This window comes from Pristis pectinata, chromosome 11 (assembly GCF_009764475.1).
Source record: "Pristis pectinata isolate sPriPec2 chromosome 11, sPriPec2.1.pri, whole genome shotgun sequence".
Lineage (NCBI taxonomy): Eukaryota > Metazoa > Chordata > Chondrichthyes > Rhinopristiformes > Pristidae > Pristis > Pristis pectinata.
Window position 1 is genome coordinate 29,492,562 of NC_067415.1, and position 27,152 is coordinate 29,519,713.

A 27,152-nucleotide genomic window follows, 5' to 3' on the forward strand; every position below is an offset into this window, starting at 1 on the left:
GAATGAAATGTGGTTCTTACTATTTCCTGAAACACCAAAGAATCATATAATTTAATTTGCCTATTGCTCTCCAATACAGAAAATTATTAAAAAATTATTGAACCAATATATCATTTAAATAAAGCATGCCAAAAATATTATGTAACTTACAAAGACTAAAAGATAAAGGTATCATTGATATAATTATCTAGAAATTGGAGATCAACCTTTTTTGGTGCACTAGAATGGGTGTTGCATATAGTGCAACACTTATAAGGAAGATTAACAGAAATCAGGAAACTAGTGAAAATCCTGATAGAAAAAATCACCTGGGTATCGCTGGTGACTTCCTGTGGGGGTTTGATTTCAGCTTTATTTTAATTTAAATATGAAGGTTGTAGGTTATATATTATTGCTCCAATTCTATTTGTGAAAGACAGAAGAGCATCACACAAAATGATGATGTTCTGTGTGCAAATGACAATGGAAAACCAGCAGCTGTGTTGAAGTGCCAGACCTAGTTTCCAATGGATGGCAGTTGCCCCAAAAATGGCAGTATCATGTAAAACATGTACTGAATGTCTTTTACCTAAGACTTCCATGTAAAGAAAACAGCGCTAATGGGTCCAATTTCTCGGCAAATACTTGCAGCATTTGCCTACTGATTTGGAAAATATGGTTGAGAAACATCTTCGCAATTCACTCGGCAAATGTCCTTTTACTCAGTTAATTATGATGCATATTTTTCTCCACTTCCCCATGCCAGATATTTCAAATTCAATTGGTTTTCATCATTCACTTCTCAAAATGTTTGTTTATATATAGAGTTGAGGCCTGGGGTAGGTCAACCATGATCATATTGAATATCAGGAGCAGGTTTAAGCGGCCAGGTGGGCTACTCCTGGTCGTATTTTCTAGTGTGCTCAATCACCTTGTACTTCTTGCTAAGGCAATCATTGTTGTAGCATTATCCAGTGAGCTTTTCTTCCCATTGCCAGTCCTCTGGTGACTAACAATTAGACAGGTTGTCATTCACAGAGCCTGGATGACAGACTGATGGAAGCCATAGCAGACCATCAGAGGTAAGCATTTCAACACTATCAAAGCTGGCTGTGATAGAGGAGTCTGAGTATAGTTATGTCACAACAGCAAGACAAGCTTTAAGTCCTGTCATCACTCTTTTTATTTTGCCAAAGCAATTTTATATGTTAAAGGTCTTAAAAGAAACAGCTACAAAGTAGAGATAGCAATGATAGAAATCCTTCCTCTAGGTGTAAAACATGAGCGAAGAATTAAAAGGCTGGCAGTGCACAATGTGAAGACATTATGCAAGTGATGTGGCTGGTTATTCTTGCAACGTCACTGACTGATCAATGCTCATATTTCTGTTGATTATTCATTTATTAGTGGTTTTGCAGCATTTTGATTTGTTTATATGTGGTCAATTGGATATTCAGCAATTTAACAACCAAGTGTATAAGCAAGCTGAATCATATTTTCTTTACAGGCATAAAGTGCAATACCTACGTGGAGTGATATTTCTGTGGTTATAATAAGGTATGATATCATTAAAAACTGACATGTTGATGCTCACAAGATGTAAGACTTCTTGGTATATCTAGTATTCTTTCCCATTTTGCTTAAATTAATTTTGCCCTCTTGAGCTTATCTCACTGTCCTTTTAAGCAGGGCAGGAAGCCTATTTCTAGAACTGTGTTCTTACTATCCTTCAGGTGACTTGAAGGAAGTACAAAATGATAATGCAATGGTCATTCTCCATGCCTTTTGCTCCTGAAGGTGTCAACCTGGCGAGGTTCTAAACAAGAAAGGATGAAGGGTCAATGGTTCTGCCCACTAATTGTGAAGCTACGTGTAGGCTGTCCTTCAGTTCTCAATAAGCATTGATCAGATCCTCACGTGACCAGTCACCAAAGTCTCAGTGAGATTATTGGGACAAGGCATTTCTGGTTAACTATGTTAAGTCTTGAAAAAAGCAAAGGCATATACTGTGAGGTAACAGAGGCCGAGTCTCAATTCATCCAGAGCACAGGGTTCTAAAGTTAATATTAAAAAGGAAAATGTCTGGGATTGGGATGACTGAGTTCAGAGATGTAGGATTAGGATGGGTCTTAGAAACAAGATTCATAACCTAATTGATACTTAGAACGGCACAGAGCCAACACTTAGGCTTGAGTTTGGGATGTTAAGCATAAACTGGAGATTGATCATCACTGTCTTGACAGGTAATATTCTATACAAGTTGTGAATGCTTAAACTTTGTTTAAGTGATGATAATAAACTTGTTGAAGTACGCCTTTCACCTGCCTCTATATGTTTGAAGAGGTGCAATAATTGGTACATATGTGCCTGTTGCTCTCTGAGGCCTGGATGAGATGAACAGCGCACCATGAGAATTTCAAATGAACTCATTGATTACTGTTCAGTCAGGAGTTTTAGTGAAGTGGTATGCCCTGTCATTATTGCACATTTCCATTAGATCATTAGCAGTGTTCATATTACTGGTTATCATATTTACATGAGCCAAGAGTCAGAAGTTTATATAATGTGATGACACCAATTACTTTTCACAGCTTCTCTATCAAAAGAGCAAGAATCTGACATTTTCCAGTTTTCCACTTATTCCTTGTTTGAAAATACTGGTTGGTCAGATGTGGACATCGGTCTAACATTCTTGCCATATGATCATTTGTAATCTACTGCTGCAAGACTTGCATGCATGGTGGAAGGGCATCAACACTGCCTAATCATAGCCTCACTATACTTTTGCTTGTAAAAATAAAACCTTGGTTGATCTCCCCTTCCTATCCTGAAGATACCACGATTAGTCATTCATTTTGCAGATGCAAATTACTGTAAGTGCAACATATACACACAAAAAATAGCCAAACTGCTGAAGGAACTCAATGGGTCAGGCTGTATCTGTGGAGGCAAAGTGATGGTTGATGTTTTGGGTTGAGACCCTGCATTAGACCCAGCATTTGCAGTCTCTTGTGCCTGCAAAATATCCACATTTCTGTGCATGTTGGTCCTCACCATGTTCAAGTGCTCCTGGCAGCCTTGAAAGAGCATTAGATTAATCTTCATGGGGAGCCCTGTTATTCGGTGCTGGATTTCCCAGGAAAATAAGGGCTATTTACTTCAATACTTCCTTGCCAAATTAATTCTTTGAATAGCTCAGCCACGCACAACAGAAGAATCTCAGATATGTGCTGAGCTAGCTGATCTCAATCAAGTCTTTGACTATAACAGCATTAAAATATTAACTTGCTTTAGTAATAGCACTCTTCCCTCTGAATAACAACACAGGTTGATGTGACTTTGCAGTTCAAAGGAAATGCTGCTCTTTCAGAAAGACTATCTTTTCAACGAGACTTATTCTACATGCTAAAACTTATGTAAAAGATGTCAGTTTGCTTAGTGCCAGTAAAAACATTAATAAATCACTTAGGTCACTTGCCAATTGTTTGACTTAGTCTATATTAATTGGTGCTGTGCTCAACTGCAGGATAAAAATGACTAACAGTAATTCATTGGCTGGGATGAACTCTGCAACATCTTGAGGATGTTAGAGGAGCCACATCATGGAATTCTTCTGTTTCAAATTTTTTTTCAGAAATATTGGACACCAAGAATAAAATAACCAGCAATCAAAATGATTGGGACCTTAAAATTCTTGTGGAAGTAAACGGTATTTATAAAGGTTTTGAAGGTAGTGATAAAGGTAAGTCAGCCGTGGGTTTTTGGCGGGATTTCAGAGCATTGTGGCAATGCACGAAAGAATGGCATCAACGGAGAGAATGTGAAATAAGAAACAAACCAAGAAGGGCAAAGGCTGCATGTGGAATGTTTAACTGCAAGAAACGTGGAAATAGAACAGTGAGGCAATGGCAGTGGTTAAAATGCAAGGGCAGGGATTGGCACTTTAGGGATCAACGGTTTTTATTTAAACTCTCCAAAATTTTGAACACCTCAATCAAACCTTGCCTTCTCTGCTCTAGAGAAAACTACCTCATTTTTTTCCAACCCATCCATATCTATGAAGTTTTTCATCCCTGATGTCATTCTGGTAAATCTGTGTACTCTCTCTCTGGCCTTGAGATCACCCTGAAGTGTGCTGCCAAGAAATGGCCTAGACAGTGTTTTATAAATGGTTAGGATAGCATCCTTGCTTTTGTGCTATGCGGCCTAAAACTTGAACTCCAGTTCGCAGTGCTAAAGTCATTATGTGGAAGCATGCATTATACTCTCCCTCTGAAATTCATTCCATTGAATCAAGTCTTCTCAAATTGTCTTGCACATACAATGATTCATGCACACAAATCCCCACATTTATGCACCCTTTTTAAAACTGGGCAATTTATTTATACTGCCTCTTATTCTTCCCAACAGACTGTGCCTCATCACTATTCGTTGTATTAAATTCCATCTGCCATATGTTTGTCAGTCCATTTCCTCCTGAACTCTAATGCCATTCTTTCTGTCACTACACTTCTGAGTTGAATATTATCTACAAAGTTTTAAAATGATGTCCAGTATAGTGAAGTCTGGATCATTTATGTACATCAAAAGAAATCAAGTCCCAACACCATTCTCCTGGGAGTATCGCTGCATGCTTCCAGCAAATCTGAACAACAGCCTTTCAACTTGGACTGGTCAATCTTCCTCAAGCTGTGCAGCTGTTCATTGTATGTTTTTATTGGAAGTGATAGCTCTGCACTTACATCTTTTTGTCATTTTTTTCAGCACAGTCAAATGATAAAATATACGTTGCTGATTTGGTTTTATCCTGTTCAAAAATCTCAAAAGCAAGTGAAACTTGGTCTGTGCAAATTTCCCAATTGTTGCCATGCTCCCACTTTGAAATATAGTGAGATGACCAAGTTGCTAGGTGGTAAACTTTCCACATGTCCTGATGAGTGCAGCTGCAGTAACATGCAAAAGAGCTCAGGGACATCTGGAGCAAAGCAGCTGGCTTGATCAGCACCCTATCCATTGGCCTAAATATCCAGCCCTCCAACACTGGGCATTAAGGTCACCTGTAGCAAATAGCCAAACCTTTGCTGGCAGTATTTGCCAAACCTGTGATTTTCATCATCCAGAAGGACAAGGGCAGTACGAGCAGAAGAGTGCCATCAGCCCAAAGTTCTCCTCCAATCACACAACTCCCTAACTTGGGCATAATCTTTCCTTTGCTATAATCTGATCAAATTCCTGGAATTGCCCACCTAACAACACAATGGGCATGTCTTCATCACATAAATTCCTATGGATCAGGAAGAAGGCCTTTTTAACAGGGAAAATAAGAATGGGGAGTAACTACCAGCAATACCCACCTACTGGAATTGAATGAAACAAAATGTCTGAGTGTGTTCATTATTTATTTCAGGCAGAACATTGGAAGATGGCAACCTAATAATTCAAACAAGCCACTGAACTCCCTCATTTCTACTCTGCCATTCAATGAGATATGTTGGACCTTTGACCCGACTCCACAGACCAGTTTTTTCACCAATTTCCTCAATAATTTTTGCTTAACAGAGATTATGTCTCAGATTTAAAATTAGCATCAACTGCCATTTCCAGAAGAGTTCCATATTTCAAACATTCTTTGCATTTAGAATTGTTCTTGCCTTCAATTCTGAAAGGTCTGGCTGTTTTTCTTAGGCTGTGTTGTCAATTCATAGATTCTACAAACAGGAGAAATTGTTTCCATCTATTGAAAACCTGGATCAAGTTATCCCTTAGACTTCTAAATTCCAGGAAATACATCCATATTTGCCTCATCTCTCGTCATAATTTAACTCTTGAAGTCCAGTATCATTCTGGTTAACCTAAAATGCACTCTCTCCAAAGACCACCATAGCTTTACTAAGGTGTGCGACCAAGAATTGAAATTTCTAAAAAGGGAACTTTTGATTGTGTCTAAACTCTCTAAGAAATATCTCCACTGTTATTAAATAACTCACTGTGCTTGTCAAAAGCTTATGTACAACTGTTCACAGATCTGAAACAGCAAGCAATGAGGACATTCCTAACCTGTGGCATTCTGTAACTCTTACACCTTATGGAATATCATCTCCTTGGTGAATTGATCTTCTCATACTGAAATGTTTTTGGCAAGAATCTCAGAATTCTGGGGCTGTGTAATCCAACAAATTAACTAGTGGTAATCAAAGAAGAGGTGACTGGAGGCAGGAATACATGCCTTCCAAAGGGAAATATTCTCTGATAAATTCAGTATATAGGTGGCCTGAGCCCTACCTACTCTTACTGGATACCAGTTTATTTCTATGTCTCACTAGTTTCTCGATTGAATTCAAAATTTTAGCACTCAGTAACTCTTCCGTTCTCCAGTACTGTTGCCAACAATGGTAATTATTGTTCTTGGTTACAGAACTGCTGTTTTCATTAGCTTTTGACATTTTCTGCCAGTTATGACTGCCAAGTAGCATCACTGTACCACATGTGAGTAATGAGAAAAAAGACAATGAGCAGATGCTGCTTCAAATTCTTGGATATACAGAACATGGAACATAGAACATAGAAGAGTACAGCACAGGAATAGGGCCTTTGGTCAATGCCTGCGCAATCAGGATGCCAATCCAAACTACTCCCATCTGCCTGAACGTGGTCTGTAACACTCCATCCCCTGCCTGTTTAAGTGCCTCTTAAATGTTGCTATTGTATCTGCTTCCATCACTTCCCCTGGCAGCTCATTCCAGGGACGTACCGCTCTCTGTGTAACAAACTTGCCTCAAAAATCTCATCTTAAAGCTATGCCCTCTAGTATTTGACATTTCCACCCTGGGAAAAAGGCTGACTATCTACCCTTTCTATGCCTCTCATTATTTTATATGCTTCTATCAGGTCACCCCTCAGCCTCCAATGTTCCAAAAAATCCAAGTTTGTCCAACTTTTCCTTATAGCTAATACTCTCTAATCCAAGCAACATCCCAGTGAACCTCTTCTGCACCCTCTCCAAATCCTCCATCACCTTTGTGTGACCAGAATTGCACATAATACTCCAAATGTGGCCTGACCAAAGTCTACACAGCTGCAACATGACTTCCTGACTTTCATACTCAATACCCCGACCAATGAAGATAAGTTTGTCATATGCCTTCTTTACCATCTTATCCACTTGTGTTGCCACTTTCAGGGAGCTAAGAACTTACACCCCTCTGTACATCAATGATCCTAAGGGTCCTGCCATTACCATATACTTTCTTCTTGCATTTGACCTCCTAAAGTACAACACTTCACATTTGTCCAGCTTAAACTCCATCTGCCATTTCTCTGCCCATATTTCCAACTGGTTTATTTGCTACTGTATCCTTTGACAACTTTCCATACTATCCACAGATCCACCAAATTTTGTGTCATCTTCAAACTTACTTATCAGCCCACCTACATTTTTGTCCATATCATTTATATATGTATATCACAAACAACAAATTCTGATTCTTGTCGATCCAGCACTGTATCTTGCGGAACATCGCTGGTCACAGATCTTCTGTCAGAATAACACCCCTCCACCAATACCTGCTGTCTTCTATGGCTGTCAATTTTGAATCTAATCCACAAACTCTCCATGGATCCCATGTGCTTTAATCTTCTGGATCAGCCTACCATGAAGGACCTTGTCGAAAGCTTTACTAAAGTCTACAACATCCGCTGCCCTACCCTCATCATCATCTTTATCACCTCCTCAAAAAACTCAGTCAAGTTTGTAAGATATGACCTCTCCCACACAAAGCCATGCTGAGTGTATTGAGTCATATCATATTACAGGAGGTCATATGTTGCTGCCACATTCCAGATAATGAAATATAATAGAATAATTACACTACAATTAAACACAAATGAGAAAAATGAACCCTGCGAGTCTCCTTTGATAACTCAAAATCTTCATCCCAGTATCGGGAGATATGCATAACAAATGAAATATAAATGATTGCAGCTGCAGGGTAAGAACATGAAGCCTAGATTGTATCAAAAGAAGTTTCCTGCCATACAATGTTAAAGGGATGTTGAGATAGGATTGATCTGAATGAAAAACCATCTTCTGCCAAAAGACCATCAGTGAATAAAATTAATCATTGAAGTATCATAACGTATTGGGAAGCAAGATGTGGCGCATTGAATTAGTAACATGATGCAAAATCACCCAAAAATTGTCATCAAAAACTTCTGCTCTAGAAAAAAAGAGATTTTGAAGTACATAACACAGAATAAACAGTATCATACAATTGAATTTCAAGAACTATGTACGTCACTCCTATGTTTTCCAGCTACAAATTGCATGATGTCTTAAACAATTCTGACCATTTCTGCTAACTGCTGGATCTCATGTAGCATTGCCCATGACGGTCAGAAGGCATGATGTGATATCATGTGTTCGACCTAAACCGCAACACTTAATGTTTTTCTCTTGTTTCCAGCTAAAGAATGGCAAGTGTAAGGTGTTGAACTTGGAAGATCAAATGTAAGGGAAAAGTATACAGTTAATGGCAGGATCCTTGAGAGCACTGATGTACAGAGGGATCTTGGGGTCCAAGTCATACCACCCTGAAAATGGCAACACAAGTAGACAGAATGGTAAAGAAGATGTATGGCATGCTTGCCATCGCTAGGAGCATAGAGTATAAGAATCAGGAAGTTATATTGAGATTGTATAAAATTTTGATTAGGCTGCACATAGAGTACTGCATGCAGCTTTGGTTGCCCCATTACAGGAAGAATGTGGAGGCTTTGGAGAGGGTTCAAAAGGGGTTTACTGGGATGCTACCTGGATTAGAGGGTATTAACTATAAGGGGAGGTTGGACAAACTGGAGCGCAAAGGCCAAGGGGAGGCCTAATAGAGGTTTATAAAATGATGAGAGGCGTAGACAGGGTAGACAGCCAGAATATTTACCCAGAGTTGAAATGTCAAATACTAATGTCAGCAAGACCAAGGAACTGAATGTGGAATTCAGGAAGGGGAAGTCGGGAGAACACACACCAGTCCTCATTGAGGGGTCAGTGGTGAAAAAGGTGAGCAGCTTCAAGTTCCTGGGTGTCAGCATCTCAGAGGAACTATCCAGGGCTCAACACATTAATGCAATCATGTAGAAGGCATGTCAATGGTTCTACTTCGTTAGAAGTTTGAGGAGATTTGGTATGTCACCAAATAGTCTTGCAAATTTCTATGTATGTATGGTAGAGGGCATCCTGACTAGTTGTATCACAGCCTGGTATGGATGCTCCAATGCATCCACAAGAGGCTGCAGGGGGTTATGGACTCAGCTAGCTCCATCACAGGGACAACCCACCATCGAGGACATCTCCAAGAGGTGGTGCCTCAAGAAGGACCCTTACCATCTGGGACATGCCCTCTTTTCGTTACTACCATCGGGGAAAAGGTACAGCAGCCTGATGACCCACACTCAATGATTTAGAAACAGCTTCTTCCCCTTCGCGCATCAGATTTCTGAATGGTCTATGAACCCATGAACACTACTCCGTGATTCCCTTTTCTCCTGCATTATTTATTTATTTTGTAATTTATAGTAATTTTGTTTTTGCACTGTACTGCTGCTGCAAAGCAACAAATTTCATGACATACAAGTCAGTGAAAATAAATCTGTTTCTGATTCTAGAGGGCATAGCTTTAATGTGAGAGGGGAAAGTTTAAAGTGGATGTCGGGGTAAGTTATTTTTTTACACAGAGTGTGATATGTGCCTGGAATGTGCTGCCAGCTGTGGTAGTGGAAGCAGATATGATAGTGGCATTCAAGAGGCTTTTAGATAGGCACATGAATATGCACAGATTCGATAGATACAGATCATGTGCAGGCAGAAGAAATTAGTTTAAATTGGTATCATGCTCGGCACAGACATTGTGGACCGAAGGGCCTGTTCCTGTGCTGTACTGTTCTATGCTTTATGTATTTAGAGGAATTTTTCTTCTGCAAGGTGATGCTACAGAGTATTGAACTAAGTTACTTTAAGTCATTACTGCTGCAGTCTTTAACAGTGAGAGAAGAAAACAGAGGGAAAGAAAACAGTAGAGGGAGAAAAAGGAACCAAACTATTTTTCTGACAGAATTGGATCTAACCTCTGCTTGCTGAATTTATCCATGGCAATCAATGCCGATCTAAGCACATTTACAATGCTTTAACCAATAAAAAGTTTCCATATGCTGGGCTGGGCAGAGGTTAACTTGATCTTAAAAAGTAATTGACAAGGGCAATTCAAGCTCAGTCATATGTAATAGTATTCACAGAAAAAAGTGTTTACAGACTTAACAAACATATATAACTGGGCACAACATTAGATCTACTACCTATAGATACCATAAATGGAGAAACAAAAGAGAGCGCATGGCCACAAAAGACCAAGTTATAATTATGTGCACTTGTAACTGCATGATGCAATGAACATGTTTACATCAGGTCACATGTGTGCAAAAGATGGAACATGCAAACTACAATGAACTGAGTTGCAGAAATGTTTATTCTTATGTGTGTATTGGTTAGGTGAGAGGGGTGTAAGCCACACCCCTGCTTTCCTGCCAAACATTGAGAAATCTGCTTTAGCTGATTCAATATTCCCTGTCTAGTTGCAGAATTTTCCCATTGGTGTAAGAAACTGCTATTGACCTGGACGGTTCCTCTGTCATAGGCTCTTGAGGGTGGAATTTTCAGGGTAGGAGTGAGGACAAACATCACAGCTCCACATGGTCTGGACACTGTCTATCAAGAGTAGCAAAGTCCATGAGGATGGCAGCTGTATCATCCCCTGGAAAGCCCCATGATCATGTGGCCCCGGAAAGCAGATTTCCTTGTGCATCCAGGAAGAGCACTCCAACTGTGGGTGACCCCACAGAGAAATATCTGCAGTACTTGTTCTAGTCACATCCAGCTTCGATTGGGTTCCTCACAGAATAGTCCAGGTGGGACTCTACTGCTCACCCCCAATGCACATAATTACGGTCATTAGGACCTTATATGGTTCAGCTCAAAATTTGTCCCTGGAGTCCCTAGCTAGTTCTTGTTTCTTGTGGAGAAAATGACAACAGGTTTGGTAGTTACCCAAAGGATTTTGGCTGGCCATATTCCTCAGGTTAAGATTCCTTTGAATCCAATCATTCAAAATCAAATGCTTATTCAGAGGGCTCTGTAGTTGAGTCCTTGTCATCATCAGTGCTTGATTGGGTCAAAGATTTTGGTATGGTAAAGCACAGTACAGTTGGAATAATAATCCTGTTAAGTCATTTATTATTTATTGTTCCACATATAGAAACCATCCAGAAAATCTTGTGAATGTTGCTTAAGAACAGTTTTGCATTACACCACTTATTACCATGCAGTTATAGCCTCTAGCATCCAATATTAATCTTATTAACCCTTGAACATTTTTATTATTATAGCCTGTATTCTGCACATCATACTATATTTTCACACACTGCATAGGTTTTTGAAGAAATGCACTACATGTATGCATAAATACAAAACTGATAAGTTTGAAGCTACAGCAAATAGCAGCAGTCAGAGAAATGGTGCTTGCAATTCTGAACATCCGACGTTTGCAGTCAACCTTGTACATCAGGCAGGCAATTTATTTATCTAATCAGTTGTGAAAATGGGAAGCCATCAAGTACAATCAAGTTGCACAGAACGAAAAAGAATTAGAAAGTACAAGGTGAAGAATAGAAGACAAAAAAATGCAGATGCAGATATAGCCCTGACGTATGAGAAAAGAGAAATAGAATGTGAAGAGAGAAAGATTAAACATCTCTGAATACCTACACTGCAAAGCACATTTCAGGAAACATGTTAAAAAAATCAGATGAACATAGATGGCACTTACTGTGGAAAACCACATCACTTTGAGAATCCAGATTGTTAATGCAAAATTCACCACCAGGATAATGAGAAGTAGCAGCACAAATAAATAAAGGCAGCGCTTCCTCCAGCCATAGATCCCAATCTTGTAGACATATTGGTTCTCTGGCCTTTGTAGGCTATTGCCTTGTGTTGTCAGGTATTGTTCCCGGACCATCTGCTGGGAGAGGGAGAGAAGGTAAATTAGTGACGTCCCATAATCAAACAAAAAGAGTTCATTCTCAACAAATCCTGCAAAATGGCTACACAGGGTTATCTGCAAGATACAAAATGGTGTATATCCTAGTCCTGTTCTGTAAGAAAGGTAATCACAGACAGAACCATCAGCTTTAGGAGATTGGCAAACTAATTTCTTACTAGAGCAGAAAACAATCACAGGTGACCATCAAAAAGAAAAGAGCATAATTCATGAAAGTATTCCCAGTGCACACCATTAATAAAAACTTTGAGCTGAGATCAAAAATTACAATTTTGTTGACATAGTCTGTTTATCAACACCAACAGCAAGCAACGTCTGTTTTAATGCTTTCCGATGCAGAAGCAAATCAAGTGTCATGAAGCTGGGCAAATCTGCAAGCCCTAAAATTGCACACAAGTCAGGTGAGTCCCAGCAGATCTCCAATCCACTAAGCAATTTTTATTTCCCCCTCTGCTACTTTCAGAAGATACACTGCCTGAGAACTTAATCGAATGAAAGCAGAGCTCTGAGTGAGCTCTCTTTATAGCTCTGACTCTCCATAGGGGAATAATGGTTTACCGTGCTCAGCACATGTGATTTGACAAGCATGAGTAAATTTCATCACCCTTGCAACTGAATTATTCTAATTTGTTAAACAACTTAATTGTCATATTTTATGTATCAAGCATGTGTGGGCTCTCTTCAGTAAATTCTACTGTTCCCCTTCATTGCGGCTCCACAACTTCCAAGGTTTATTACAGTAGAGCTCTTACTTAGCTAGAAAAGTAACTGATTCTAATCAGTATAGATTTGTTCTTTCTGACACTTTTCCATAATTCCAATCTTGTTGCAGACTGTCACACATTTTCTCCAGAGATTAATGTCTCAAATAAGTAGAATTGATGTTAATGAGACTCAGGGTAAAACCCAGCAATTCACTTTTGCTCTCTGACACAATGCTTTTTAAAAATGCCATGTTTTTGGGTTTCACGCTAATCTTCTCCCCACCCTTCCAGAAGAACTTGCGACTTCTGTTGGACTTAAACAGAAGGAAAATTGGGGAAAGTGAGTAACAGGTGGTCCATTCAACATCATCCATTTTACATCTATATTTGTCTCAGTGGGAGCAGTGTTAAATCTGCAAGGACATTTGTTCTAATTGTATTTTTTTCTTGTAAAAATTGTTTATGATTTATGTTTAATTTATGTTTTTCTTGTGAATGCTGCTTAAATGATGCTATGTGCCTGTGATGCTGCTGCACGTTTTTCATTGCACCTGTGCATACATGTACTTGTGCATATGACAATAAACTTGACTTTGACTTTGATCGCCGTCATTTTTAATAGAACAGAATTATCTTCTCTCTCTGAAACAGCCCCTTGGGATTGAGGATGGCTTGCTTCCACTCTACTGCTGTGTGTTCTGAGGTGGCTGATGGGGCCAATGTGGGACCTGCACACAGGTGCAGCACGAGGTACCCGGTCAGGTGTGTAGTTCGAGAAGTGGTGCATTCCTCCTGACATTTACACTTGGCCTCTTTGTGCTTCTGGTGCATGGATTTGAGCTTCTCAGTGCCAACCCAAATGCACCTTCTCCAGAGGGCACGGACCAGGGATTCCCAGGAGTCAGTGAGGATGTTACATTTTCCTTTGGGAACACACCTGAAGCTTTTCCACTGTCCTCCTGATAATCACTTGTGGTGACAGAGCTCAGAGTATCCTGCTTGTTTCAGAAGACTGGTAACAGGTAGGTGAACAATGTGGCATGCCAGTCAGAGCTGGCTGATTACATTCAGGCTTCAGTGCTGGGGTGTTGGCCTAGTACAGGACACTGGCATTGATTTATTTAATGTCAGCCCTTGGATTTGGAATGCATTAGGTGCCTACTGTAGGTAGTCCACTGTACAGGAGGATAGGGATCACTGCTACCTGGTAGACCATGAACTATGTGCTGTGTTTGAGGTGTTGATCTTCAAACACTCTTTTCCTCAGAAGTCAATGGCACTGGCACTCTGGAGGTGATGGTACATTTCATCATCAGAGGATTGCCAAGAGGTGGCTCCCAGGCTATGGAAAGTTGTTCACATTCTCTAGGGCCTCATTATGGATTTTATTGTCACAGGGTGGTGTTGTACAGAGGGGGTAGGTTCATAGAGGATCTTTGTTTAGGTTAAGGCTCATTGACTCATACAATTCAGTGAAGAGACAACCAAGACTTGGGAAGCTCAGCCTATTAACGTCAAGATACACAAGTGTCATTTGTGTATTATAGCTGAATGACTCATATTGCCGTGTCCAAAGTCACAGAGCTCTGTTAATTATCTGTTTTTCCAGAGTGTGTGTCACACTCTTAAATAATAAAGGATAGCCAGTAGGTTAAATTAACAAAATGCTTTATTAAACAAAAGGGAGAGAGAGCACTTCTTATCTGTGTGCCAGCTCCCAGAGAGCAAATCTGCTTTCAGCCCAATCAACCCTAAAAATGTAATAATATATACAAAGAGAGTCACATGATATAATTCTTAAAGGGATACAGGCCCAAAAAAACAAAAGCCACATATGTTAAAATGGGTAATGGTAAATTAAAGTAAAACTCTGAGGAAACTATAGTGGTCTAAGTAAAGGTGTAAATCACTTATTCTATAATTTCCTTCTCCTTTTGCATCATGCAAGGATTTCTAAATGGTTGATGTGTCTTTCAATGGCCATATTCACAGAGACATACTCTACTTTCTCAGAGGAAGAACATACATTCTTACATCCAATTCTAGAGCTGCAGGAGACACCAAACATGGGGACATGCCAAATAAAGAATTCCTATAGAAACTTCCAGGTTGAATGATCAAGGTGCAGGATTCCAATGTAATTGTTGAAGCAAAAGCACAAAGTTTTTCAGATTTGAGCATTTAGCATTTAGATTTGCAATTAGCATTTAGATAAAAAAATCAGCTGAAAATTCTTCACACATAGGTCAATCATATTGGGCTGCATACACTGCAGAGGGCAACACAAGTGGAGGAAAATGTCATGGAAATCAGATGCTCCTGACTTTGTTTTACTTACAGGAACAAAAACAGGAGGACTGGAATTCAAACCCAGTGACCTTCAGGCTCAATGTTCCAATCAATGCTTTCATCAAGAAAAGCTTTATGTCAGCAAAGAATATAAAAGCAGGGACATCACGTTGCAACTTTATAAAACATTGGTTGGGCCACACCTGGAAGATTACGTCAGTTCTGGTCACCACACCATAGGAAGGATGTGTTTGTACTGACGAAGGTGCAGAAGAAGTCTACCAGGATGTTGCCTGGATTGGAGCACATCAGTTGTAAGGAGAGACTGGATAGTGTGGATTTGTTTTCCCTGGAGTGGAGGAGACTGAGAGGTGATCTGATAGAGGTATACAAAATTATAATGGGATAGATAGGGTAGCTAGTAAGATTCCTTAATCCATGGTGGGAGTGTTTAAAACAAGAGGCCATAGGTATAAGGTGAGAGGTAAGAAGTTTAGAGAGGAACTGAGAGGGAATTATTTCACATAGAGGGTGGTTAGAATCTGGACAGTGCTGCCTGAGGAGGTGGCAGAGGCAAATACTCTAACAACATTTAAGTAGCAATTAGACAAATTGCCAAGGCATATAAGGCTCTGGACCAAATGCAGGCAAGTGGGATTAGTTCAGATAAGTACAATGGCTAGCAAGGTTATGGTAGGCCAAAGGGCCAGTTTCTGTGTTGCACAACTCAATGACTCTGAAATTATGTAAAGATATATTTAGACCAAGAGTCAGAATAATGCAGCATGGAAAAAGGCCCTTTGGCGCTTGCCAACCAAGGTGCCTTCCTGAGCCAAAACCATTTGCCTGCATTTGGCCCATAAACCTTTCCTATCCATGTACCTGTCCAAATGAATTTTAAATGTTGTATTTGTGCACTGCCCTCTGGCAGCTATTCCACATATCCATCACCTTCTGTGTGAAAAACTTGCCTCTCAGGTCCCCTTCAAATCTTATCCCTCTCACCATAAGCCAATGCCCTCTAGTTTTAGACTCCCCCATCCTGCTAATAAAACTGTGACAATCCATTCTATCAATGCCCCTCATGATTTTATAAGCCTCTATAAGGTAACACCTTGGCATCTTTCACTCAAAGGAAAACAGTCCCAGCCTATCCAGTATCTCATAACTCAAGCCCTCCAGTCCTGGCAACATCCTTGTGAATCTTTTCTGCACCCTTTCTAGCCTAATCACATCCTTGCTATAGTATGGCCACCAGATGTGCATATAATATTCCAGGTGCAGTGTCACCAACGTCTTGTACAGCTGTGACATGATCCCAACTCAATGCCCCATTGAATGAATGCAAGCATGTCATATGCCTTCTTTACTACTCAATCTACCTGTGTTGCCAAGTTCAAGTAACTAACTACTTGTACCCTTGGGTCTCTCTATTCTACAACACCCCCCTGTTATTCACTGTGTATGCCTTGCCCTGGTTTAACTTCCGAAAATGCATCAGTTCGCACTTGTTCGAGTTAAATTCCATCTGTCAATCCTTGGCCTACTTTCCCAGTTGATCTAGATCCTGTGGTAACCTCAGACAATCTTTTTCACTGTCCACCACACCACCAATTTTGGTGTAATCCACAAACTTATTAATCATGCCACTTACATTCTCATCCAAATCGTTAATATACATGACAAACAACAATGGACCCAGTACAAATCACTGCGGCACACCACTGGTCACAGGTCTCCAATCTGAAAAACAACCCTCCACCACCACCCTCTGTCTCCTTCCACCAAGCCAATTTTGTATCTAGTTAGCTAGCTCATCCTTGATTTCATGTGATCTAACTTTCCAAACCAGCCTACTACGCTGGATCTTGTCAAAGGCCTTGATAAAATCCATGCAGACAACATTCACTGCCCTGACCTCATCGATCCTCTTGGTCACATATTCAAAAAACTCAATCAAGCTCCTGAGACATGAATCCCATGCACAAAGCCATGCTGACTATCCATAATCAGTCCTTGTCTTTCCAAATGAAGATAGATCCTGTATCTCAAAATCCCATCCAGTAACTTACCTACCATCGGAGTCATTGTAGTTCCCTGGCTTGTCCTTGTAGCCTTCTTAAATAGAGGCATAACATTAGCCACCCTCCAGTCTTCTGGTACCTAACGTGCAGCTAAGGAAGATACAAGAATCTCTGCTGGGGCTGCTGCAACTTCTTGCCTTGCTTCCCACAACATCCTAAGATACACCTGGTCAGGTTCCGGGGATTTATCCACCTTTATGTGCTTTAAGACAGCCGGCACCTCCTCATTTGTGACATTGATATGTTTCACAGGGCATCACTGTTCCCTTTCCCAAATTCTCTAGCTTCCATGACTTCTCTATGATAAGTACAGATGAGAAGTATTCATTTAACACCTCACACATCTCTTGTGGCTCCACACATTGATAACCACACTGATCCTTAGGAGACCCATTCTCTCCTTAGTTACCCTTTTGCTCTTAATACACTTACAGAATCTCTTAGGATTCTGCTTTTTTCTCCGAGTGGCCTACTCCTGCCCCTAATTCATATGTTTGTATTTTTCTGTTTTGTAATTGTGATTTTCCTTTCATTGCAAATATGCAGCTGATATCTGAATTTACTAAATATGGAAAAATACTTCTGATAGGTCCAGACTCAGTTTTATTTCAGGAAAAACTAAAGCTGAGGCACATTTTCACCTCCTAATGAGCTGGATAAGGGATTTGGCTCAGGTTCAAACAGGCCTTTTTGCTTATCCTTACTTGCTGTGCAGAGGGAAACAATCCAACAACCAATTTGTACCAGATCCTTCTGTGGATCCAACTTTTTTGTTATTTAATTACTGAATCTCTAATTAACATGTGCAACTGATGAACAGAACAATAAAATCAAATATTATTGGATTGTTGCTTTGTTAGAACCTCATCGTCTGCACCCCAAACAAGTGATAACACTAGGCAACACATATAAATGAAATCAGATTGATACTTCTTTGGGTGCTTTCAGTATATTCAAAATTATTCTTTTTTTTGGTTGAGGTATTTTAAAAATTTTTTTCAGTTGCTGTTGGTCTCTTAACTCAATTACAGGCTAGGAATATAAAGAGTCAAACCAAACCAAAATACTCTAGAAAGCCACTTATATGAAGAAATTTACGTGGGTCAAGCCAAGTTTCTACCTGGACATTTACATATTAAGAACCATAAAAAGTCATTGATTGTGACCCTATACAGAAAGGTCACTTCAAAGAGCACTTAGTGTTTCTAACTCACTCAGAAGAAGGTGGGACAAAAAAGAGTCTTGCTTCCGCCTTTGATATTGACACCCTTATATAGAACAGACAATACACTAACTGGCCATTCAGCACAACTAATTTGTAAGCAAATTAGATTATATTGGTTCCTTTATTTATTTGCCCTATCTAGTTCTCCTGCTGTACCTTATTGATCTCCTGCAACTTGATAACAATATCAGACTCATTGACACACTGATCATAATGCTGGAATATTCAAACTTTTTCTCAATGATACCTACCTTGGTTATTCCTTCATGGGTAAAATCTGAGATTAATCTACAAGGGGTTCCATTGGTATTGATTGCCAAAGAAATGAAAGAATTGCTGCCTTTAAGTCATTTATAGATCAAGGATTATTGCTCTTAAAAATAATCTGTTTATCATATTTTCCTGCTTTTAAATGCAACATAGAAACATATTCCCCTGCCACTAGGAATCTCCACATTCTTACTTCCCTTAATCCTCTTTCCAAAATAATTTTATTTATTTGCAGACTTTATGGTTTTATTTTTAGAAGCTGTGTGTTATTTGGTTCACAATGAATGTATTCAGTGAGACCTTACAAATCTTGTTATCAGTGTGGTGCAGCATGATTAGATGCAGCAAATCAAGCCAGATAAACATGTCAGATATAACCAGGCTCATAAATAAAAAGGCCAATCATTCAGTATTGCAAGAATCACAACAAAGCTTTTTTTTAAAAAGAGGTTTGCATTCATAAACGTTATCTACAAATAAGATTTACTGTTTTAACATGTTGTGATAAAAACTAAGAATGTTTGAAAGTAACCTCTTAAACTAATCAAATATCATTCAGCTGTTAATGACATGCTGCAATTGATCATTTAATAAAATAATTCGTACAAAAGATATTTGAGACTACTTTTTCACTGTGTACATTTTGCTGCCATGTGGCAATGATTCAACTTCATCACTGTTACAAGATAGAAAAAGACGTGCATAATTTGTATTGGCCAATTAAAGTTGTTTACCTTTGAACTATTTTCACTTTCATTGATATAAATTGAATACTGAGTTGGAAAATAATAATGATTACCTATCAGCCAGGCATTGAGCAAATAGTGTAAGTGGGATCAAGATATAATTACATTGTTCCTGTCAAGAAGAGTAATAGATATGGTAAGAAAGTGAGGAGGTAGTGTTGAAATCTACCATAAACTTGTCACCTTCTACTATCCATAATATTACATTATATTTGTTATGCTTTACTTTTACCCAAGTGGGTCTCAGCATTTGAGAGCATTTTGTTCTGATATTTTACATTGCATTTCATCATAATCTATTTATATGGATTGAATCAAGTATGGATGCAGATGTCCAACATCAGGCAACTTCAGGGCAAAAGAAAAAGACATTGTTCACTGTTTCGGATCTGCACTTCATAAATGATACTGCATTCAGCTCTAACTCATTGGAAGAATTGCAGGTGATGAAAAATATACTCTCTGATGCCTACATCAAGCTCCATGGCTGCCAACACCAAGAAAGTAATTGTCAAATTGTCAAGTCACAGGAAGCTGATATCATACCCAATAATGAACTCCGAACAACAAGTTCAATTCTGTTCTTGACTCACTTAGTCATGATAGACAACCTGAAGGAAAAACAGGCTGTTGTCACTTTTAACAAACTTAGTCCATGAGTCTGAAACAACATTGCTAACCTTGGGCATAAAGTTGTCTGACCATCAGGGCTGTGTCTTCAAATCTCTTCTTTATAGATGTGAAAGCAGGACTAGAGATTGTCCAGCTTCCATTTTTGGTGATACAGAAAATTCCTTGCAGTCACATATGACAAATGGATCATCAAGGGATTTTTGAGAGAACTGGACTGCAATCTATACTGGACATGTGTAGGCTTTGCTGGTTGAGTTACAAAAACTGCACAATAAAAGGTCATCTGCCAGAGGCTGAGTCTACAATCAGATCACAAACTGCTGGCTGTACAGAATTCTGACACCACAACAAACAAAGCAAGATCTCAAGTAAATTCAGCTTTCCCACTGACAAATGGGAGAAAGCTGCCTCTAACGGTTCAGTCTGGGGAAGATGAGTCAAGGCCAACATAGTCACCATGGAGCCCACATGAGCTACGAAGCAGAGAGTGCTTCACCCTCCATCTGGTGAATGGACATGTACATTGGGCTCTTCTCCCACCACACAGCACCAACTGACTTAGTTGTGCTAGTTTTCAAATCTCAGGAAGTTGGACAATCTTCAAATTCAAGTAAACAAAATATATGGTTTTGTTTCTTTCGAGAACAGAACAACTGAGGAGTAAGTATGACACTGACGATAACATTCATCAGAATATCTAATCTTGGTGTCCTACACATCATGGTAATTCATAGGTGCTCGTGAGCAAAATGTATCTCTCAAAGTCATTAAAATTTTTGCATGGGGTTGAGTGAAATACTTCCCTTCACCTTTTATTACAGGAATTCAATCAGAAAAGATGTCATTTATTATTCTTAACATGCTATTACATAAATAATTTGTGGAAAATTTATGATTTCAATTTCAGAAATTAAACCCTTATTAGTAGGAAGACAGGACAGATGGCTTCTAGTTTGGTAATATCATTGCTACCATAGAATGACATATTTAGATTGGATTAGTTACCCACTATTTTAATACTAGGCAAACAATCAATAAGAGGAGACATATGGAATTCTTTCATAGAAAAGTTATTACTCTATGCTGTGACATTCTGTTAACCACATGCCAAAGTGAAAGAAACCCTACCTGGATTTTTTATTTCTCAAAGCCAAAAACTTCCAGCTTTTATGTATTTGTGTTTTGTTAAAAGTTTTGAAAAATGATTATCAGAAAAGAGCTGAAGAATCAATTTTAACATGCAATGCCGATAATTAAGAAGACAGAAGGAACATCTTTGAATTGAAGTGGTTCTGAACAACCTCTAATCACAAAATTGTGGCTATTTCATTGCAAAGCTAAAGATATGGAACATAAATCTTTTCAGACAATTCAATTCACTCTCTCAGGCCGTCACTAGATAGGAGTGTCACATTTTGACATGTTGGAAATGATGTCCTATGCCCAATTAAAAACAAGAATATTGCCGCTTTGTATGTTTATATTTTGATATAAAAATCTTTTCAGAGAAGGGACATTTTTTTTTAAGCTGTTCGAGTTAGTTGAACTAGAGAACTGAGGTGGGTCAATTTTTGAAATTTAAATACATCAGTGGTCTGGCTAGAAATTCATTCACACAATTACCAAAATATGTAATTACTCAATCTAAAACAATTACCAAAATATGTAATTACTCAATCTAAAATGGAATGATTTTTGCACACATTTCCGGATGCCTTAGCATCCATGAGGAAATTTGTCTCTTCATTTAAGGGTGTGATTTTCACATTCCCTAGCATTAATTTCAGTATATTGCAACACCCAAATGACATCAACAGTAAAGCAAAGTGTACAATTCATCAGTAGTGAGATTTTCAACTTCACTGGTCTGCAAACTGACAGTTCTTATTTACTCAAAGAACAACCAACTTTTAATGACTCTGTTTCTCCTGAAGCCGTACTATTTAAAGAGCCAACACTCAAACTGCATTCTTTGTCCTCACTGAAATCTGTAACTTCCTACAACCTAAATGGGCAAGGCCATCCTGCCTGGATGGCCTTGCCCATGGAAATCATGTCATTCTCAGTTTCCCATTTCAGAGTAATTCCAGACTGCTGCTGTTGATCTCTGCCACATCTCACAGTTTGGTATTCACTGCTGCATTTGGAAGATCAAACTAACTCCGTACTCAAGGAGAAGATACATCAACTTCTTTCCCTTTAGTCTACAGAAGAAGGGAAATCCGGGACACATATTTGCCTACATTACAAGCTTCTACAACCTGCACTGATCTCCTTAGAGGCCTCACTGACAACTTCCTGACTGTCATGAGATGTTTGTCCATCTCACATGAGGAGTCACTCAGATGCTAAACTAACTCATTCTTGACAGGAAAACCCAAACCCACTAAGGTTTACCCTTCCAGAAAAAGGTGTACCCACCACACTATTCTTTGAGCTGGCCATCCCCTGATTGTTGTTTCATGCAAGGTGGCGATGGCAATGATAAAGCATCTGAGTTCCCAGGCTATGAAAGTGGAGCAGCACTGAATCTGTTACAATGTCTAACATCCTGGGAATCGCAACAAATCAAAAGAGTTCCAGACTGAAAACAGTGCAGCCTTATGCAGGAAAACCAAACGTCACTGTCCTGTGGACCTCATCATGGAAATTCATGGAAGCTATTTATCTAAAGATGAATGCTATGTTTTTGACAGTTTATTTTAAAATATATTACAGTTACCTGGGATTCATTGCTGAATCACCCTACTATATGGCAAAGATAGAACTGGGAAACTTTGAATATATTAACCCAAGGAAATTGTGAGCTTTTTTTTCCCCAAATGTACACTCCAAACTAGTGATTTTTCTGGAGACAGCTCCATCCAGGTGCCCAAGTTCAACCCCAGGTAAAATTTCTTCATATAACCTTGTAGTCCTGAGAAAGAATGTTAGCATTAAATTTAGTGAGTAAAACTAGATGCTTCATTGACCTAATTTTTGCACTCATATCCCATTCCATCTGAAGACAACTGAAATCTAGTACAGCAGTTTATGAGGTGACAGTCTTTAAGTACAAAAAAATATGGTTATTTAGCATTTATAAAATGTGTGTAAGAAATTATGGTGAAACCTTCCAAAATGAATATTGTACCTTATTGTATGTAAGTGGGCACAATATTGATAACTACAATATTTCAAGCATGGGAGCGCACTGACATTATGTATTTTGAACAAATTGGGCAAAGTTAGAGACCCGTAGTGCCACCGACCATTTCCTGACAACACTGAGTGTAAGAGTGTAAGGAGGCTGTGGAGAAGCTGCCAGCTGGGAAAGATTGAGAATCTTGTAACCACCTGTATCAGGTGGGACACTCTCTAATTTGGGAGTAATGGAACTGTTTTAGTCTGGTTGTCAACTGCACAGCTTCTCTGCTCTGACCCAGGTTAAAATGGAATTGGGGATCTACAATGTATTAGGATCCTGGTTTGCAAACATTCATATGATCTTGTTTAGCAAGATTCTCAATTCATCTGCAAAACATTGTGCAAAACAAATGGTGCAAATGAGGTGGTTCCAAACAGTACACAACCCAGCTATGTTCTGCCCAGTGGCCACAGTTTATTGTGTTGTTTGAGTCTTAAACAGAAGAGTTATAGATCTAATCGCTAGGTTATGCTGCAGAGTTCTGCTTGTGTGGCGATTGGACTCAGTCAGGGAAAAATACACTACAGGTCCCATTTCAGTTAGAATCCACTTGCTGGAAAGTATGCCAGTGCAGAAATTGATTGAAGAACAGCAACAGATCGGAAATGATGTCCTAAAGTCACATTACTTTTCAGCAGCTGCTGTCTAAACACACATGAAGACCAATCACCAGTATGTCACTGCTTTCAAGGAAGACCATTGGCAAAAATGAAATTGTGCCTCATTATCAACTAGCAACAGATTATATTACACTCAATACACACTCATTAATCTTTCATACTCAACCTCATCACCCTATGAAATATATTTTACTCCCAGAATCCTTGATCAGTTCCTTTACTGGCATCAAAACAGAGTGTACATTCCCCCAAAAACTCGCTACTATTTATTTAGGTAAAATTCATAGTTAATGAATAGAAGTCTGCTATTTATGACTAGTAATGCTGACTGAATCTTGGGCGAGAAACTCATTACAAAACCCTGAAAAAAAATGCTGTATAACTGAAAAGAGTATTAGAGCAATTTTGTGTACATTTCTGGGAGAAACCTGACAATGCTGTTCTCTGAATCTTGCAACTGAAGTTCTCAATCATAATGTGAGTCAAATTATGACATGCAACACTGTTTCAATGGCAAAAATGCCTTGAAGCAATTTTGTGGCCCTTGTTATCACAATGGAAATCTTCATAAAAGAACTATATCACAAATACTTAATTCAAATATTGGGCAGTGACAATCACCACACGTAAAGAGGGTGATATTATCAACTGTCTGGATAGCTGAGCATTTCTAATACTGAGTCAAGTCAAGTGCTAAATAACCCCATTTTGAAATTTAAAAACTGCTCCCATCTACAATTATCTCCAATACTCAACAGTAACATCCAGCATTTAGTTGCATGAGAATAATTTTAATGTTAATTTGCAAGGCTTAGCAGATGATGCATGTTGCTTTTCAACTGCAAAGGGTTCACCAGACAAGAACTGGCTCTACGCCTGCATACTTCAAAATGACAAGATATGGATTGACCATTTTCATTGGTCTACATACTCAGGCTGACCTTCAGTTGGCCATCTTGACCTCAAAATACTGTTTTTGATCCTAACACCACATCAATGCCGATGCTCTATTTTCTGCTAGTTTTGAAGCAACCAGATTGTTTACTATTTCAGCTGATTAAGTCAATCAAGAAGAAGTAAAGAACAAAAAGGAAAAGAATGTCTTTAAAAACCAATGTTCATGTCCTTTAGACATATGATATTTACTTACTGCGACACAAAAGGAATCCATTGTGTACATACCCAGAAGAGCAATCCCATCGGTTTCAGCCCCTCGCTTACTTTCCTGCGCCCTGCAACTTATACTCTTTCACATGTCCATCAACTCCTCTTTGTTTCTTTTGCTACTTACCTACACTAAGGGATAATTTACGGTAGCCAATTAGCCTCGTGGCACATCTTTGGGGTGTAGCAGAGAACTAGAGCACCCAGCAGAAACTCATGTGGTCATGGGGAAAATATGCAAGCTCCATGCAGAAAGGACCCCAGGTCAGGTTTGAACTTAGGTTTCTGGAGGAATTAGCACTAATTGCTGTACCACCATACAACCTCATTGTTAATTACCCATGAAAAGTAGACGTCATTGCAATGTTGACAAGCATGCCAGCGAATTTGTGCCAAGTGATCTCTTACATCCATGTAAAGTACATGACCACCACTTTGTGTCAAAAAAGATAATTTATGTTGATTTAATCAGATGTTATGACAGCACATTAGGGCACTATAGGTGGAGTAGTCAATCTTTTACTAGAGCTAGGAACAGAAATCATTATCAGAAAAATTTTGATTATTAATGTTCATAGTTTGTGATAGAAAAAACTGAGCAGCAGTAGTCATACAGTCACCCCCATGATATTATTCTTAGTTAGAACTGTTATTTGGAAACCCACTGTTTAATCAAAGCCTGGTGTATCTGAAAATGCTATAATGCTTTTTGAAGAAGAATATGGAGCTTTTCGTGGCTTTGTCAAGAAAAAGAGCTAGAACAGATTACACTGTCATTATCAAATTGCTGTTTGTGGGAACTTGCTGCATGCACATTGGATGATTCTTGTTTCCCAAATATCAATAGTTACTGGACTTCAAAACTGTTCGTCTGATGCAGAGTCTCAACCCAAAATGCCGGCAATTCCGCTCCCCCCACAGATGCTGCTCAACCCACTGAGTTCCTCCAGCAGTTTGTTTTTTGCTCCAGATTCCAGCATCTGCAGTCTCTTGTGTCTTCAAAACTATTTAATTGACTGAAAAGTACCTTAGAATGCCCTGAGGCTGAGCAGGGCTGGATAAAACTGAAAGGCATTCTCGTTTTTTTAAATTCTTTTTTAAATGGCTGGAATTGTGGCAATTATTGAATGTTTAGTAATGGCATAACCAAAATAATTCCAGTAAATATAATGAAAAGGATATCTAGACATTTGGTCGGCTCCACTGTGAGGCCAATCTGGAGATGTCTATTCCAATAGATGTCCCAGTGTGGTTTCATTGATTCATTACAAGAAATATAGGGTTTAACTTTAAACCAGTTTAAAAAGAGGGCAGATGAACTTTTCAAAATTTTATAATTAGAATCACTGAAGTGTTGACTTACCCCAAGTCTGGAAATGCCTAAACCATAGGAAATTCTCATACTTTTTCTGCTCACTATTAATCACAGGCTCTATGGTTTCTTACTTATCCATCATTGACAATGTGTTTAGTGCAACGATATATGGCTGGAAAGCTATCCATTTAAAGTGAATTCTGTACTGATATCTTAAATGGCTTTTTCTATCAACGTGTTTTTCTGCTATTCTGAAAGTGACAATCTGTCACACTGTGACTTATACCTCCTATTGGTCACACTGCTGACCCATGGAGTGCTGCCCATGGATGGGTGCACAGAGACAAGATTATTTAGCTGCAATTCTTGAGATAACTCAGAACATTGTAGCATCACAGCCACATCTCAATGACTATTAATACTGATGGGTTTCTGTACAAATGCCTATGATTGGCATCATGTTAAAGGCTAATCACATGTAAAAGAAAATTATTCCCACACTAAGCTGCAACATTGCTATCAATTTCACGATATATCATTACAATGGTTGACTTCTTCATAAACTCAGCTCACTCGTTAAGTCAAAATTGTCAAGGCAAATACAATAATAAAAACATTATATTTTAAATACACATTATGGCAACAGGAGTTTAATTCTGTTCATATTGAAAAAAAAATCTTAAACGTTTTCCATGTTGAAAGTCAGTAATCCCAAAACAAAAGCTTCAGAGTTTCAAAATCAACTTTCAGTCATTTTATGGTAGGATGAAATACAATTGACCCAAAATTTTCATCATCACATTTTTTCTGTCTCTTAGTTAGGTTTAGT

The 27,152-nt window shown here is 38.8% G+C and overlaps 1 protein-coding gene across 12 annotated transcripts in view; it reads right to left on the minus strand.

The window, feature by feature from the left end:
• The window catches only part of sgcg (sarcoglycan, gamma), a 427,114-nt gene that overhangs the window by 198,702 nt on the left and 201,260 nt on the right, over positions 1 to 27,152 (minus strand). For 8 of the 12 annotated variants that reach the window (XR_007957197.1, XM_052026698.1, XM_052026701.1 and 5 more), the window contains one exon: positions 11,853 to 12,047. Coding sequence is in view for 11 of the 12 variants with exons in the window: in XM_052026694.1 (XP_051882654.1) it covers positions 11,853 to 12,047 (195 nt within the window). In the remaining variant the exon portion in view is untranslated. The remainder of the gene's footprint in view (positions 1 to 11,852; positions 12,048 to 27,152) is intronic. The other 4 variants (XM_052026700.1, XM_052026699.1, XM_052026696.1 and 1 more) reach the window with 1 other exon arrangement.